Raw genomic sequence first — 18,978 nt, 5'->3', positions numbered from 1 at the left:
GGTTGAAAAAGGGCAGTCAATAGTTGAATTGAGGGTAAGTACCATAGTAATACGTTCAAGAACAGGAAGAGTCTTATAGCCACAAGCTACACCCATCAATGGGGATAAATCTCAAAAAATTAGTGTTATAAACAATCAAGTTACAAAAGATTAGAAATACTAGGATTCCAATTATATAAAGGTCAAAACAGGCGAAACTAAACGGCATGTTAAGATATACATATATAACACTGTAGAGCTAACTAAGAAGATGTCTAACATAAAATCAGGAGGGAGGATACGGCAGTGGCAGCGTGGACCTGATCTGGAGGGGCGGGCAGTGTACTTCAGTGATACTGGTGAAGTTCTCTTCTGAAGCTCTGTAAAATTCTCCCCAAATGCCCCCAGAAAAACCTGTTGATCATGCCCTATGTATTGCAAGGAAATATACCATTTTACCAGAATTTTAGTAGTTTCTCAAAAGTTAGGGAAAGGTATTTACAGAGTTTTGGGACATGGCTGGGTGATTTTTAAGGCAGGTAGTATAAGGTGGAGTGGTTGGGATTAGGCAGAGTCTATAAAATAATAACTTTATAATGGGGGACAAAGTGAGGCGACTGTTTTGAAGCCAATCTCAATGCCCAAGATGATTATTGGGAAATCACTAGTGAGAAAGCTGTTTTAGTTGGCTTGTAATCTTATCTTCCTAGACAGGAATTCCTGGAATAAACGGCTATTTTTATTTTTACTTTTAGAGACAAGGTCTCCCTTTGTCACCCAGGCTAAAGTGCTGTGCCACCACTACACCTCACTGCAAACTTGAACTCACAGGCTTGCGGGATCCTCCAGTCTCAGCCTCCGAGTAGCTGCTATAACAGACGCATGCCACCATGCCTGGCTAATTTTTTAAAATTATTTTTTGTAGAGAGGAGGTCTCGCCATGTTGTCCAGGCTGGTCTCCAACTCCTGGCCTCAAGCGATCCTCCCGCCTCAGCCTCCCAAAGTGTTAAGATTACAGGCGTGAGCCACCAACCCTGGCCAAACAGCTATTATCTTTGCTTGACTGCAGTATTGTTTAAAATAGGGACAAGAAATTTGTTTTAGTTTTCAACTCTGTGGTGGGCTCATGTTTTTCATTTAATTATTCTTCTTTAAAGATTCATATATATGTTATATATTCTTTTATATAGACAATATATTTCAAAACACAATTTCTTTTTCTCTAGGAAAGCAATGAAACATTTAGTGAGAAATTTCTAGGCTGAAAACTGATAAACTAGCCCCTTAAAAGTTTAACATAACAATCTCTCCCTTTAATTGTAAATGGACTGTTCTTTAGGTTGAGCACAAGGTACAGTAATTGGCCTCCGCGTTGAGGGCAGTTTTCCCACCAATGTGGGGTTCCATGATGTATGGATTACAAGAGTTGCGGGACAGTTTTCCCTAGCCCTTTAGCCAACCTAGCTCTCATTAGCTGTCACCAGCCAGAAGCATCCTCTCTTGTTTATCACAGCGTACTGTCTTATTTAATGCATTCTACAACATGTAAAAGGTTGGGAAGCACTGGTTTAGGGCACCATGTTTTATAGAAAATGACACCTTTAAACACTAGAATCACATTTGGCCCAGTGGAACAATCATATTATGAGAAACACACAGGGATGAAGAATCCCTGGGTAGAGCATAAATTTGCTTATTTCTGAGTAAGCAGAGCTGAATTTCAGTAAGTTAAATGAACCTCTAATAGAAATAGATTCCTAGGTCTTAGAGTTAGTGCTTTGAAGTTGCCTAAAGAAAATAAAAAAACATCTTTTTTGAAGACACTCAGAAACAAAGGGAAGTCTCCCAAGCAATTACACTCTTAAGTATTTATTCCAAACTAGTTCATTTACTTGTCTGAAATATATTTCTCCCTTTTTGTCCAATGATGAGAAAGACCAAAGTATAGTTAAAACCAACCAAACCAAAAACAATACAAATTCATACAAAATTTTATCGTGTTTTATTAGTAAAGTCTTTAATACTAGCTCTTTTGCTTCTTTAAAATTTAATGTAAGTATAAAATTATAGAATTTTTTAACAAGAAAATTTGTTCTCCATTTTAACAAACCCATAAAATTTGCCACCAATTCAGATGATGTAAACTTTGAGTTGTTTCCTTAAGATCAGCCTTTGGGGAGGTCAAGAGAAAAAATAGTTTGGAGAAACCATTGATTAAAATAAATAATTGTCCACCTCTGCTCATTACATCTAGGAGACAATGAGCTCACATTAAAAAATTATATTGGGGAAGTTATAAAATGTTTTATGTCATTAGATGCTGGCCTTGGTTCTTGATGACCATGGAACCACCATATCAGCCCTGGTCCAGCATACTCTGGACCTCTATCTTATGTAGACCACTGTTACTTTGGTTCTGTTATATGCAGTCAAACTTAATCCTGATATACTATGGGTCACTCTCATGAATCTTCGGTACCTTGTGGAATAAGTATTATAGTCATCCTTGTTTTTACAGTTGAAGAAACAAAGGTTCAGTGAGGCAAGTAATCAGCTGTGGAAAGAGCAAAGAGACATTGTAACACCAGGATTGGAAAGAGATTGAGGCCAAATCATAGAGGATCCTCAGTGTCCTCTGAGCAGTGAGGGAAATAATCAGTGTTCAAGAAAGGTTTTCCTTACAGTTCTATGAGGGATTGAGTAAATTGTGATCAATTAAGAAATAAAGCACAAAACAAGTAGAAAGAAGGGAATATATGAGAACCTACAGTCAGATAAAAGTGAAAAGACTTTGTGATTCATTGAATGTGAGGTGGGAGTCAAGATTAATTATTTTTGGAGAACTTCTTTATCTAATAAGATGTCGAATAGGACTTAGTGCTGAGTTTTGTACTTTCAAACTACATCAGTTACATGAGCCTGGCACAGTGGCACCTGCCTGTACTTCCATCTTACTTGGGAGGCTCAAGAGGAAGGATTGTTTGAACCCAGCAGTTTGAGACCGCCTGGGCAACATAGTGAGACCCCCATCTCTAAAAAATATGTATATATATAAAATCAATTATATATATTAACATTGAACATTTGTAGAATTAAGTGCCATATATGTTAGTAAACTTCCATAGATACAACTTGTTTCCTTTGGTATTAAGCATGCCTGGGCATGAGCCCTGCCTGACTTTTGGCCACAATTCTCTTGTACCAACTTTGACCAGTGGCTCGCTCTTATTATGCTTCCTGTTATCTCATACTTTTCTGTCTCACTTCCTTGATAAAATACTTACATTTGCCGGGTGCGGTGGCTCACGCCTGTAATCCTAGCTCTCTGGGAGGCCGAGGCGGGCGGATTGTTTGAGCTCAGGAGTTCGAGACCAGCCTGAGCAAGAGCGAGACCCCGTCTCTACTAAAATTAGAAAGAAATTAATTGGACAACTAAAAATATATAGAAAAAAAAATTAGCCGGGCATGGTGGCGCATGCCTGTAGTCCCAGCTACTCGGGAGGCTGAAGCAGGAGGATCGCTTGAGCCCAGGAGTTTGAGGTTGCTGTGAGCTAGGATGACGCCACGGCACTCTAGCCCGGGCAACACAGTGAGACTCTGTCTCAAAAAAAAAAAAAATACTCACATTTGCAAATTTATCCTAGTTATGTAACCTAGCTCATGCTTGGCCCAGAGTCTGAATATTTAGCCAGGACTACATCAGTAGTCTTATTAAGGTAGATAGCTACAGATATAGAATTTTGACCAGGTGATAGGAAGGGGTATACCTAGACCTAAGCAGAAAAAAATCTAAAGCTTTCCATGGTCAGAGGGGCAACTCATAATAGCAACTGCTAGACCTATGCATGACGTGGCCCGGCTTCAGACCGAGGAATGAACACAGAGACATAAAGACGCAGACACATGACTGCAGCCTGTACAAAAAGACACAGACACCACAAGACAGTATGAGGCTGCAGCGAAAAGCTTTCGCTGAAGCTGTTTATTTATAATACAGGCTGTTTGGCAACTGTCCCACTGCAAGTTCTTTGTTCCCACACCGTCCCGACTCAACACGTCCCAGTTCCTTGTTGTTTCGTCTCCGGCAAACAGATGTTTGCATCTCAATTCCCTAGCCCCTCCTGTTTGCAGAGAGAGGACGCTCTGGACTTGCATGCAAGGTCACAGACATATTCTTGAGAGAAACAACAAGGAAACTTTCCCAGACAAAGGTGTCCTCTACATATGCATGGATGGTGGGAGGAAGGATGAGGGCAAGTAGATAAGACTGCAGTCTCCAAGGTCTGTGGAAGAGGATTTGTGGTAGGAAGATCAGTGATTGAGTCTTAATCCAGTAATTTATCAGTTGTGTGACCTAGGGCAAGACTCTATCAACATTCTCATTTATAAAATGGGTATAAATACCTTCAATGTGAAATTGCCAATTAGTAAGGGCTCCATAAATGTTTGCTGAATCTGAATTTCTTATTCTGACCAATAGGCTATCAAGCTGAACCAAAATAGATCACAGCAACCAAAGACATAAAAATTAGATAGAATTCCAATAAATAAATGCAGATATCCTGTCTTCTTAGATAAGATTAAATATCATAAACATGTCAGTTCTTATCAAATTATGTGAGTGCAAGTTTAGTAAAAATGCTAACAGCTTTTGGATTTGGACAAATAGAAAGAATAAATAGGTAGAGATATAAAACAAAGATTCTGGAAAAGGAGAGTAGGGGATTGGTGAGAGAGAAAGGCGGTGAGGAAAAGCTCTAACAGATATTAAAACAAAAAACTACAATAATTAAACGAGTGAATACGCACAGAAAACTTCAACAGTATATCCTAGAAGTAGACCCTACTAGTTAGGAAAAATCCAATGATTGAAAAAAATCACCATAAATCACATTCAACTCATGAGTTTGGAATATGACAATTTGAAAAAAATCTAAGTAATGTCTCCCTTCATATCAGATTCAGCTATAAAAATATATAATAAAACCAGAAGAAAATAGGAACAAAATTTATTAAATTATTAAATGAGACTGATTAAATTTTGAAGGGACAGAAGAGATCACAAAGGTAAAGGTAAACACTGAAAGATTTGATTAAAGAAAAAAATCTTTTGTAAGCTAAGCAAAAACAAAAAACCTCTAATCAAAATTATAATGCAAATATATTAGAAAAAATATTGCAGTCAAAATGACAAAGTATCAGTGCTACTTTATAATTCAAGGCTCATACAAATGGGAAGAAACCCTAAGCAAATTCCTTGAGTTTGTTATATTGGTGCTTTGAGGGTCTATATAAGTAAGTTTGACAAAATTAATTAAAACTATTTGGTAATTACGGGTTTGGATTTTTAGGTTAATATCTTTTTTTTTTCTTCTTCCTCCACTTTGGCCAGATTTTTTTTCTTTTTGGGTTAATATCTTTTATCTGAAGACATATACATTTGCAGTAAAAATGAACCAGTAATTAAGGCAAAGACCAAATGGATCAACTTTGGTCATTAGATGTTTTTCTATAAATATATATATATTATTCAGTAATTAAAAGCGAAAAAGTCTTTTTGGCTATTTTAGGAGGCACGTATATACATCATGTATATTCTGGCCTGTAGTATTTGCCTTAAGTTTATGAAAGGTTAATATGGGAAGCAAAGTCTCAAGAAGGTGGCCTGTTCAGGAATTTTCTGCACTAGCTGTGCAGAGGAGCCAGGTAACTAGCACTGCTCTGGCGTTAATCTCAGGAGCCACTAGCAGTCCTGGGGCGCCGCCAGTCTAACACGAGCACAGATGCTTCATGACAGACATTTCTAGCATGTTCAATGGCATAATGTCTGGCACTGTATTTTGAATGACATTAGTTTATTAAATAAATTGTATATACATATACATAAAAGAAAGGTAAACAAAAAGTTCACAGTAGTATAAAGTTTCAAGAAATACTAGAGAAGTGTATAGTTGCTAAAAGATCTATTTGTACATTGAAAGTTTATTTTGCTCCTAAATTTGACATGGCTAATTTAATAAATTACCAGAGCAGCCTAGAATTCTTCCTCCTCTCTCGGCCTCCACACATCCTGCAGTGGTCGGCATTTACAAATTAATTGGTAAATGACTGAATGAAAGCAAAATATGGTCCTTTAGAAGAGATTTTTATTTTCTTGAAACACAGACATAACTGACATTTGTGCACTACATAGAGCAGCTTAAGACATATCAGAAATGGATTACAATTCACGTTACAATATTGATAAACATGATGACAGGTCTGATGTTTCCCCAATTATCTTTGAAAACTTATTTGCTATTAAAATACCACAGCATACTAAACTGGCAAGTTTACTTCTCATTTTAAAGGGTAAGATTGATTTGGATCAGTCAAAAACCAATGCACAAACCATTGTCGAAATGTAATATAATACCTTATCTAGCATCACTCAAGAATGAAGCATTCTACCTAAATGTGTTTTAGTCAAATAACAGTTTTCCTTCTAAAGTCTAAAATTGCTATTTTAACTACTCTGGATGGACTAATGTGTAACATGCCTTCTTAAACTTTAAAATAGAACATGCAGAGTGTAACAATGTTCTTTTATTAATATTCCTCATTAGCAATATGAAACACTTAGTTTTCTAGTGTAACCAAATATCCTAAAAGTTTACCAAGATGGGTCTTTGCCCTACTATTGATAACCCAATATGGCTGTATTTTTAAAACTGTCAACTTGTTAATTATTTTTTTGGTCACATTTAATTGTCAGCTATTAGTTCTTGCTTTCATTAAATGTTTTCTGTTATTGTTCTTACCCCCTTTAATATAAAAGTTAGGGTACAGCAACAAAACTACATAAACCTTTGATGAACTGATGGTTCTCTCAAAGAAGGTCATTCCTTTGCCTCTACAGTTTACAGAAGATTATATACTGAGCAAGGAAGGAATTGAAGAAGGGAAATTTGGAAAGCAATGTGTTTACAGATAGTGATCAGATTACTATCACAACTGTCCTTAAATTTGTAGGATTTCATCTGTTTTAGGTTGGGAAACCACAAAACTAAGCTATTTAAAACTACTTCTAAAGTAAGATCAGCTTTGAAGAAGGGTAGGCAGTAATACTACAGTAAACTGCAGGAGCATTCAAGCATGAGTATTTGACAGCTGAAGCATTTATATATTTTTGCTGCACACAGTTTCAGTTTGCTTGTTTCTCATTTTTATTTCTCAGCCATAGTTTAGAGTTTTGGCATGTGATCTCTCACTAAGAAAACTGCTACTGCACCATTATTTTATTAGCTATAAATAAACCACTGAATAATACTAAATAGTAATGAAAGGAGTTTTGCAACTACTTTCTTTCAACTGAAAGTATAATGATCAAGTTTAAGTGTTTTCTTGAGGAAAAAAACAGTAAAAAACCCGAAAAAAACAAAGACTTCCGTCTAGGAAATAAGTAGTACTATTCAAAAATGTCAACTCATATAAATGTTAGAAACCTTATTCCTTTTGTGACCTTTTCAGATTTAATTCACGGTATCTTAACATGTCCCTGGTGGTCTAGCGGTTAGGATGCAGTGATCTCACCACTGTGGCCTACATTTTTTAATTAAAAACTTGAATAACTTTCAAATAACTTTATTGAATTCAAGATAATGATTGAACTTGTATCTATATTTTTATTTTTATTAAGATCGTTGTCAGTGCTAAACCTGTCAATCAAAACTAAGGTTTTGGTTAATAGGAAACCAGTATCTACTATGATCTATCAATAGATTTTTTTGTATACAAACTAAAGATAATTTAGTTAAGTTTTTAGAAAATTAATATAACAGTTTTTCTTTAAAGTTTTCATAATTTTCACTTTAAAAATGTAAACCATCTCATATAAGGAAACTGGAACTCAAGACTAATGTAACAAAACCATTTTTAGGAAATTTCCTAATGCTTTGCATTTTTTTCCATATATCCTATGCATCATTAGCATAGTAAATTATGTTAAATATCCTGTTGGCATTCATTATGTTAAAAAAATATTAATATATCAGTGAAAAAAATAAAAGCACATTTTGAACATCTGTGCTCCATTTATGAACACATATTGTAGGTAGAAATTTCCGTCATTCGATATTCATTAAATATTTATTAAATGCAGTGAGCAAAGTGCATTCTATACTTAGTAAATGGTGAGAACATTGAGCCACAGCCTATTCAGTATGTATTGTTACTGAAGATAATATATATCACAATTTAAAGATAACTTTCTATTTTATTACTGCATTTTCATATTTTACTTTCACTTATGTACAAATAGATTAGATGATTTTTCCTTTTGAAACTCTGAATTTCTAGGCATTTGAAGAATACTTACTGAACTCAAAACATTCCATTGGTAATTATAATGTTTTTGATTCAAATAGAAAGCTACCTCTGTACATTTTTTAAAAAAACCCAAAAAACAGAAAAATCAATGCTTTTACAATCTTACCTAATTGGGCATCAATATTATGATAAGATTTTTAAAATGACTTGAGGCTGTGCATATAAGGTATTTATGTTATATTATGACCTTGTATTCCATAATACAAGTGATTGCATACTTAATAAATATCCATGAACCAATTATAAATCATAAAGTGTCTCAAGAATACTAGCAATTGACCAGGCTTGTGTTTCACAGCTAAAAGGACAGTATTGGCCATTCTCATTGGTCAATTCTGGAAGTCCTTTCCAAGGAGATCTGAAAGAAAGAAAAGACATTTTATGAGTATAATCTAACACATATTAACAAAATAGGCAAGACCTGTTGATTTTTACCTTCTAGTATAGAAAACAATCCATATATAGTCATTTGCTAAATAAAACAATATCCTCAAGATGCACATATAAAGAATTTAGACTGAAATAATTATTTCATATTCTATCTTTGGGATTTAAGACTTACAAATACAAAGGAATCCCTTCATGTATTAAAATCATAGACAAAACCATCATTAAAAGCAATATATAAATATGGAGACAAATACTCTCTCAGGCATAATTTTATTCCTTTTGGAGTATGTTCATAAGACTAAAATTGTAATTATGCAGGCATATTACGTAGGATCTTGATAAGATTGTATAACTAAATGAAGTAATGAAGAAACACTAAGAACTATGATTAGGAAAAAAATGCTATTCTAGAGTACTTTCTACTTAAAAAAGCCAATTTCTCATTCTACTGAATAAATTTAGTATTTATTATGCATTTATGTTTTAATATCAAGCACTTTATCTACATTATCTCATTTAATGTTCCTAGTAACCTTATAATGTAGGTACCATAATTATTCATATCTGTAGAGAGGTAACAGATTTACAGAGGTCAAATAAACTTGTTACAAGTCTATCAGAATATAGCATTAGCATATCAAACTTATTCTTAATTTCAGCATAATCCCTTATATATGAAATATAAATTTATAAAAACCAAAAATACAGAAATCTGTAATGTTTCTTTTTTAAGTTGGGTTGTGGGAACATATTTGTTTCATTATTAATGCTATTTGTAACTCAGGGCTATGTTACATATACTCTTCTGTAGTTTCCAAATATTTCACAGTAAAAATTGAAAAAAAATAATTCTACTGGATAAGTATAGGATATTTTAGATAATAATTAATAACAACATCGGCTGGGTACCGCATTTAAAAAAACTGTCATAGAGAAATGAAAAATATAGAAAACATTTGTTTCTAAGTATTCAAGCCACCTCAGACTAAAATGCCAAATTTCTGATGTCGGATACCTGGGTACTTGTAATGGGCTGAGGTGGGTCCCCTTCTTAGAATTCGTATGTTGAAGTCCTAACCCCCAGTACCTCAGAATGTGAATCTATTTGGAAATAGGGTCATTGCAGATGTAATTAGTTAAGATAAGGTCATACTGGAGCAGGGTGGGCCCTAATCCAAGATAATCACTGTCCTTTTAAACAGAAGAAATCTGGACACAGACACGCACACACAGTGCCACACGAAAATGGGAGTTTTGCTGCCACAATCCAAGAACTACCAGCAGCAAGGAAAGAAGGCTGGGAGAGATCCTTCCCTAGCACGTTCAGAGGGAGCATGGCCCTGCCTCTGCCTTGATTTCAGATTTCTGGCCTCCAGAACTGTGAGACAATATTTTGTTTAACGATTTCCATTGTTTGTCACTCAGTTTGTGGTGTTTTGTTATGGCAGCTCTAGCAAACTAATATACTACCAAAATTAAGGAACAAAACAAGGTTATAAAACCACTAATATGCTGCTCATAATTAGATCTGGACACAACAGGGAACATACCCATACTATTATAAGGATTTCCCCATTCCTAAAGTCATTAGGTAGGACACAGCAAGGTAGGTCACCACAACTGGGGAGGAGAGGAGGGAAGGGTAACAGGTAGTATGGAGTGGGATATCAGAGCCCAAGAGGTATGAGGAAGGAGCTCACACCAAGCACTAAGGGCAAGGGTGGGCCATAGTAGGTAATCAGAGCCCAGGTGGCACAAGAAGGGCCTCCACCCACGGAGGTGGCCTACTGTGGGGCATCAGGCCCAAACAGGCTGAGCAGAGTCCATGTAGTGGTGACAGCCCAGTGTGGGAAGTAGGTTAATCACTGTTGGAAAAGAGAATCACAATATGGGAAGGGAGAAAATGGAATTAAATACTGAGCAACAGATTGGAACTGGTGTGAATTCAGGTTTTCAATATATATAGAGAGACAGAACTACATGTGTGCATGCATATATCTATGTATGTAATATATGCATTCCTTAGCTCTACCAACTGGGGGGCACAGAATATGCCAAGTGCCCACATCTGGCTTCTAAATAATATTTGTCACTATAAAGAACCAGGGCTCCTTCTTGCCTCTGAATCTAAAAAAAAAAAAAAAGAAAGAAAAAGAAAAAAAGAACCAGGGCTCCTGAGAGAATTGCCCAATTCCAGGGCTGTGGGCATCAAAGTAAAAGATAAACCTAGAACATCTTGCTGAGCCAGAGAGCAAGGACTTCTATATGTGACAAACAGGAAGTAGTGTGGACAGAATTTCTTTCCTGTATGATACAACCAAAGAACTAGACAGGCTGAGTGTGGTGGCTCATGCCTATAATCCTAGCACTTTGGGAGGCTGAGGTGGGGGGAATCGCTTGAGGCCATGAGTTTGACACCAGCCTGGGCAACACAGCAAGACTTCCGTCTCTACAAAGTAAAAAAAAATTAGCTGGGTGTAGTGGCACACTCCCATAGCTATTTGGGAGGCTGAGGTCGGAGAACTGCTTGAGCCCAGGAGTTCAAGGCTACAGTGAGCTATGATTACACTGCTGCACTCCAGCCTGGACGACAGAACAAGACCCTATCTCTTAAAAAAAAAAAAAAAAAAGGGACAAGTATATGAGGCAATAATTTTTAAGACATTAAATAGGCAATGAAGAACAGTGATCCCTGAAAATGAGAAACAAATGAAGCAAGCCATATGATTGCTACACTTTACTGCCTTGAGAGAGTTTCCAGGGTTTGGTACAGGGAGGGGAACACAGATGGAGCCTCCTTGAGTTGAACTGAGAATTAGGAAGACTAAGGCAGGTACAGTTTGCAGGACAGAGGTCTGGAGAGGAGGGAGCTGTGCCAAGAAAGAACTCTGAAGATATGCAAAGGGTCCCACTCAAGTATTTGTAGTGTACCGATTAGCGAATTCATAGGAGAGAACTACTCAAGAATGAAGAGAGAACCAGCCAAAAGGATTAGATGAAGCAGTACATGACACTTCCTTGTTCCCACCAGCCAGATTTGAAAATTTCTTAATTTTAGGGAGATAGGGTAGAGAATTTAGATGGGTCTTGACTCATTAGTGGAGAATAATTAGTCCTAGACTATATGCTGTTCTGGTCAGGCCTAACCAAGCTTAAAATCAACACCTGAAAGGATCAAACTGTTTCCAAGTAGTTTAACTGCATTCTAAAATAAACTCAAGAAATTTGTATTTACAGAAATACAAAAAAATCCAGCATCCAACAGGGTAAAATTCGTATCTGGTATCTAACAAAAAAAAAATAACTAGGCAAAGAAGCAGGAGAATGTGACCCATAATAAAGAGAATAAGCATAAGCAAAACCAATCCAGAAATGAATTAGCAGACAAGTACACCAAAATAGCTACTGTAACTATGCTCCATATGTTCTTAACATTAAGCAGAAATATGTTAGAGATGAAAAAGACCGAGATAAAACTTCAAGAAATGAAAACTACAATGTGTGAAATGAAAAACACACTGGATGGAATTGATGGCAGATGAGACGTAAGAATGATAGCAGATTTCTTGTCAAAAGAATGCAAGAACTTTAAAGCACAGAAAGAAAGAAACCTGTCAACCCTGAATTCCATACACAGTGAAATTATCTTAAAAATGAAGACAAAATAAAAACTTTTCACACTTACATGAATTGAAAGAATTTATCATAAGGAGGCCCACAACTACAAGACATGATAGAAGAAGTCCTTCAGGCAGAAGGTAAATGATACCAGATGAAAATATGGATAATCATAAAGATATGAAAAGCACTAGAAATGGCAACTAAGTGAGTAACTACATAAGACTTTTTTCTGTATTATTTAAATATCCTTAAAAGATAACTGTGTGCTTAAACAAAAATAGCAAGATTGTAGTGTAGGGGTTATAACATATGTAAAAGCAAGATGGATGACAATAATAGCACGAAGACCTTGAGGGAAGAAATGGAACTATACTATTTTAAGGATCTTATACTATACTTGAATTGGTGTATTACCTGAAGGTAAAATATAAGGTAAAGATGTATACTATAAACCTAATGCAACCTTAAAAAACCAAAATAAGAATTATAGCTAATTAGCCAAGAAGATAAAATGGAGTAAAAAATATTGAAAAGATGTACAAAAAGAGGAAAAGGCTAACAAAGAACAGATAGGATGAACAGAAAACAAATAGATTTAATTGTAAATGGTCTAAATGCTGCAAGGGCAGAGATCATCAGGCTGCAATAAGAGAGCAAGACCCAATCATATGCTTCTGTGTAGAAGAAACCCACTTTAAATACAAAGACACAAGTAGGTTAAAAATAAAAACATGGAAAAGTAGATACTGTGGTAACAACTAATCAAAAGAAATCTGGAATGATTCTATTAATACCAAACATGGTAGATTTTAAAGCAGAGAAATATTACCAGTAATAAGGAAGGCTATTTTATATCCATAAAGGGGTCAATTCATCAAGAGAACATAACCTTAAACATTTATATACCTAATAATACGGTTTCAAAATACATGAGGCAAAGTTAATATATCTACATAGAGAAATAGACAATTACAGTAGATTTCAATACTCCTGCACCTACAATTTATAGAACAAGTAGACAGAAAATTCCTAGGAAATTTGAACAACACTATAAACCAACTTGACCCAATGACATTTATGGAATATTCCACCCAATGACAGCAGAATACACATTCTTTTCAATTGCAAATAGGTTATCTAGATAGAACATATTCTGAGCCATAAAGCAACTATCAATAAATTTAGAAGGATTAGAGTCATACAAAGTATATTCCCTGACCATAATGGAGTTAATTTTGAAAACATTAACAGGACATCTCTGGAAAATTCATAAATATTTGAAAACTAAATAACACTGTTCTAAATTACCTAAGGGTTAAAGAAGAAATAAAAAGTGAAAACAGTATTTTCAACTGAATGAAAATAAAAACACAACATATCAGAAGCTGTGGGATTCTACTAATTTAGTATTCAGTGGGGAATTTGTAGCATAAAGCACCTATACTGGAAGAGAACAAAAGTATTAAATCAATGACCTCAATTTCTACCTTAAGAAACTAGAAAATGAAGAACAAATTAAACCTAAAGTAAGCAGAAGAAAGGGAATAATAAAGAGTGGAGTAGAAATCAATGAATAGAAAACAGAAAAACAACAGAGAAAAATCAATGAAACCAAAAGCTGGTTCTTTAAGAAGATATATAAAATTGATAAAGTTCTAACCAAGCAGATCAGAGAAAAAGGAGAGAAAATACAAATTATCAAGAAAGAATGGTGACGTCACTACAGGTTCTTTAGATAATTAAAAGATGAATAATTCACTTTAGATAAAACCAGTTGTTACAAGTATTTTTGATCTATCTTCTCATGCAAGTTCAACAGCAACTAATGAGACAATATTATTCTCATTTTATAGATGATGAAATCTATTTCAGGGAGGTTAGATAACTTGCTTAAAGTCACATGTAAAGTAAGCAGCAAGGACAGAGCTTGAAATCTAATCTGAACCTGAGGCCCACACCTGAGGCTACTGAGCTATCAAAGTAGCATACAAGAGACAGTAATAAATAAAAATGGAAAGGTGTTTTGAGAAAAGATTGTGGAAACTGAGGTATGTGGATTTCTTTCTGTAGGCAATGGGGAATTACTGACAATTTCCAAACATAAGATTAAAATTGTGAGAGTTATACTTCAACAAAATTAATCTGGTTTGGGGTAATGTGACAAGGTAGATAGGACACTGAAGTGTGAGGCCACTGCCTACTCCAGAGAGAGGTGCTGAGTTACAAATTGGGAAGTGGGAACAGAAAAAAAAAGGTGAGCTCTTACAAGGTGGCAGTGAGAGAATCAAGTCTTGACAACTTATCTGGATGTTCTGAGGAGGTAATGAAGAAACATTATAAAGTTTGAGCTTGGAGAACATGAATAATGGCAATACTATAACAGAAATGGAAACTATAGTGAGAAAAAAACGTGTGGGAAACATCTAAGGTAAGAAGTTCATCAGTTGAAAAGTAGAACTGAAGCTTGTGAAAGAATCTGAAATTATCTGAATAAGTGAAGACACGAAATGAGATGAAATATACAGGAGGAGATATAAAATAGGAAAGAAAGGAATATGAAGGACAGATTTTTGGAGAATGAATATATTTAGGTGTTAGGAAGATAAGCCAGTAAAAAGTAAAAAGAACACAGCCTGGGGAGCCAGATTGCCTGGAGTTTAGTAAGGGCTTGCCCAGGTTACCTGCTATTTGACTTTGTATAGCTTACTCAGCCTTTTTAGATAATTAATGATAGCTCATATCTGAGTTAGTATCTTGCCCATGTTACGTGTATTAATATTTTAATCCCCAAAACAACCCTAGCTTATCCATTATACAGATGAGGAAACTGAGGCTTAGAGAAGTAGCTCCTTCATGGTCACATAAGATAAAAAAAGTAGTAGTAGCTATTTTATATGGCTATTTAGATTAAATGAGGGATTTTATATACATAGATTTAGAACAATGCCTAGAACACAGTAAGCGCTCAATAAATTTTATTATTACAGTTGTTACTGTTAATAGGTAAACAAGTCAAACCTAATGCTATAGACAGTATAAGGTTTTTCTGGAAAGCAGGAGAAACCAATAGCCAGGTCACAGAAGAGCACTAGAAGGAAGTTGGGATCTTGGAAACAGATGGGATCTTGTTGAGGGGCTTCTCCAGAGTGGCGAGGGCAGAAGCAAGACTGAAGGTTGTAATCACTAAGTGGGTGGTCAGAAGGTAAAAGGAATTGGGAGGTTACTGCTATGGGAAGTTTGTGCTGGAAAGACAATGACAGGACAAGGTTTGAGATGGTAACGGTACAAAGGCCCATTTTAAGATGGGCCAACAAATATCTTTGTAGCTTAAGAAGGAAAGATCGAAAGAGGATAATCACTAAAGCAAGGTCGGTCATGGAACAGGTGTGAAGGGATGAGATCATAAGTAAATGTGGAATGATCCCTGTAGTGCCAGATATTTGTACTTTTCATGGTCAAAAGGGAAGAAAGAGAAAATAAATGCAAATAATGAGAAATATTACAGGGCAATGATGAACAGAATATAAGAATGTGCACATTACATTTACTCAGATTCAATCTCTAGATGAGGTAGAAGAAACATGGTAGGGTTGGGTTTTCCATGACTACATTTAAGCTAATGGAGTCAAACTTCGATACAACATTCACGATGGTAGAAGTCCCTTGTGTGCTTGCAAGACAGGAGATAAAATTATTCTGCTTATGTATAATTACTCTGAACAATAAAACATAGATATATTTAGGTATAATCTAGGATTTGAGAAATTAAGATAGCCTTTGACTGAATTTGTACCGTCTTATAAAGACACATAACTCTGACACTTGAGCTGCTAAGAATTAGGACAAAGGAGGTGAGAAATGGTTCTTGAAATAAGTCAAAAAGCAAACTCTGATATTTTAAGTAAAGCATTTCTGAAGATTATTTGCTGATGTATCTTTGAATCAATTAACTCAAAAGGCCCAGCCTGAGTACTTTGTTTTAATATCACCTTTACTAGTTTTACTTTTATTTTTTTAATTTAGCTTTTTTTTTAAACTTGCGTGGGGAGGTGGGGTGTCTTCCTGTGAGGACCGGAAAACCTACTAGACAAATTCTAAAAGAGCTGTAACACTACTAGTTTAATTTTTTAAAAATTTTTTGAATTAAAATTTTTTTCACTTATTTTTATTTATTTTTTAAAAAGTACTTTTACTTTTTGTATCTATCCTGTGCTAACCATATCCAAAAATATCAGCTAAGTTTTAAAAATCAAAGACTATTTCATATGTATAAATCATACAATATCAAGTCCTCAACTTCAAATAAATAACCTAAATAATCAGGGAAGGTGAAAATTACATGATAAGACTGGTTGTGTTAAAGAGTACAGGTTTCAAATTTCATTGGGATACCTAGGGGATATAGAAATGAATTCTAAGGAAATTTTATTTATCTAATATCTAATAAATTGACTAAACACTAGTTATGGAAATTACATGCCTCTGATGACTTACCTCTCAAGATGAACGTAATGTCGGGAAAGAACGTTTTTAACCAAAAATATAGTGTTTGCATTAGTTTCCGGACCCATTAATCTGGAAAAATATAATTTTGCACGAAGAAAATACCCAATAGGCCACAGCCACTCCTAAAAAAGATGTTTTAAAAGAAAAAAAAAGAACTATGAATATCTAAAATTATTTGAAAAATCATTTAAAATAAAAACTCAGAGGTAAGAAATTAAATTCTTACAGGTCCTTGATGATAATTGAAGCCTTTAGCAAGATTGTAGTTGTCATTGTCTAACGCATTGTCATAAATTCCACAGTAAACCATATCACTGCAAAATGATTGAAATTTAAGTTAAATAAAAGATCAGACATTATAAAAAGCATCAGAAAAATTTCGATAGCAAAGGTAAGAGAAATAATCAAATTATTTTGTCATACAATCTATAGAATAAGCTCAGCTTTAGTACATGATCCATTTAAATTTCACTCAGTATATACTGAGTTCAGAGGACTTTAACAATGTGTTAGGGAATGATTAACAAATACTGGTTAATGAAAAAAAAATAAGATATTCAGGCATCTTGCCTTCAAGGAGTTAGCCTGACACTAAATATTGGTTGGTTTAAAGTCAATTATTTCACTAGATCTTTAATATATGTACAATAATTAAAATATACATAGAATGATTTGAATTAATAAACATGCTTCTTCATGAACTTATTTTAAAATTAAAATTGGTGTATTATAAGATTACAAACAGCAACTTCGGTATACACATTGCTATAATACACAGAATTTATAATATATAAACATACATATAATGTTTAAACAATATTACAAACTTAGCAACAGATTATACAAGACGTTTATCTATACTCCATTTATTAAATTGATACTTTTCTTTTTTTTAGTGAAGTAGAATTGGCTGCATGAGTCAGCTTTAACTGTAGGTTTTAGTTTTGACCAGTGGTTCTTAACTCCTCTGAAAATGTGGAGAACATCTCAGAATGTAGATAAGAATACACATATAAAATTTTGCATCTCGAGACTGAAATGTGTACGAAGTAGGAAAAAAAATCTACAAAAGTTTTAGGGGCATGGGGTCCTGTTATCTATTGACATAGAACAAATTAATGATGAGTATCAAGCTTTCAGGAAAAACAGTTGAAGAAAAATAGGTCATTAGAAACTCAAGAAAAAACAGAAGTTGGAAAAGACAAGAAATATGGCATAAACGCAATCATAAGATAAAAACATTTATTTTGTAAGTAAAAAGAGTGGTATAATTGCATAGAAAGGATGGAGAGGAATAGTGGTGAAGTGAGAACAGAATTAAATCCTCATCTGTCATCACAAAAAGTAAACAAATCATGCCTAATATTTAAAAAAATCGCAAAATAGCTGCATGCACATATTATTTAGAAATATGGAAGGAACTACTAGGGGAAGCATCTTACAAAATAAAGATTGCCTCTGAGGAGTAGAATTGGGGGTGAGGAAATGCAGCAAGAAATTGAAATTTTTTATGTAAGTTCTTCTAGGTCTGTGCATGTAAGGTCCGAATTTATACAAAAGTGCACAGAAAAGACTGGGCAATAGGCCAGATGGTAGTGATGCTTATCTACGGATGAAGAGATTTTAAGAAATCTTACTTCTTTCTTTATATACATCTGTATTTTCCAATGTATACAATAATCATGTATTACAATCAGAAAAAATACGCATTAGAAAACATTCATTATATACTAGTTTTATAAATTTAAAACTCATTGATTATGAAATATAAAGCTAAAAGCGTTTTAAAAGCTAAAAGCGTTATTGATGCTTAATGAAGATTTAGAAGATGTTTTTAAAAACTCACTTTGATTGCAATTTTAGAGATGTTACTGGTAAGCAAAAATATTATGGTCGATGTCAATGTATTTGGATTGAATATAATATTAACAACATTCTTAATACTTATATTCCCACTTACTCTGGATCTAAAGTTTTCATGCCAAGGGGACCAAGCAATTTTTTCTCTGCAATCTCCAAAGCTTTCCATGCTTTTTCTATAGTAAAGAGCTCAGGTGCCTAATGAATGTTAAAACCAAATACACAAATGTTAAAGGTCACAGAAGAATTGGTTCC

General features: G+C 34.5%; 1 protein-coding gene across 1 annotated transcript in view; it reads right to left on the bottom strand.

Annotated features, from left to right (window-relative positions):
• Positions 1-8,258: 8,258 nt before the first annotated feature.
• AGL (amylo-alpha-1, 6-glucosidase, 4-alpha-glucanotransferase) overlaps positions 8,259-18,978 on the bottom strand; it is an 81,379-nt gene continuing 70,659 nt past the window's right edge. The window contains exons 28-31 of the mRNA XM_012654835.1: positions 18,824-18,921; positions 17,090-17,177; positions 16,852-16,985; positions 8,259-8,704 (exon numbers count right to left, since the gene is read on the bottom strand). Coding sequence (XP_012510289.1) covers positions 8,587-8,704; positions 16,852-16,985; positions 17,090-17,177; positions 18,824-18,921 — 438 coding nt within the window. The 3' untranslated portion in view covers positions 8,259-8,586. The remainder of the gene's footprint in view (positions 8,705-16,851; positions 16,986-17,089; positions 17,178-18,823; positions 18,922-18,978) is intronic.

Source organism: Propithecus coquereli, unplaced genomic scaffold (genome assembly GCF_000956105.1).
Source record: "Propithecus coquereli isolate 6110/MARCELLA unplaced genomic scaffold, Pcoq_1.0 Scaffold45, whole genome shotgun sequence".
Taxonomy (NCBI): domain Eukaryota; kingdom Metazoa; phylum Chordata; class Mammalia; order Primates; family Indriidae; genus Propithecus; species Propithecus coquereli.
The sequence above is the reverse complement of the archived record's forward strand: the minus strand, read 5'-3'. Positions and strand labels throughout refer to the sequence as shown.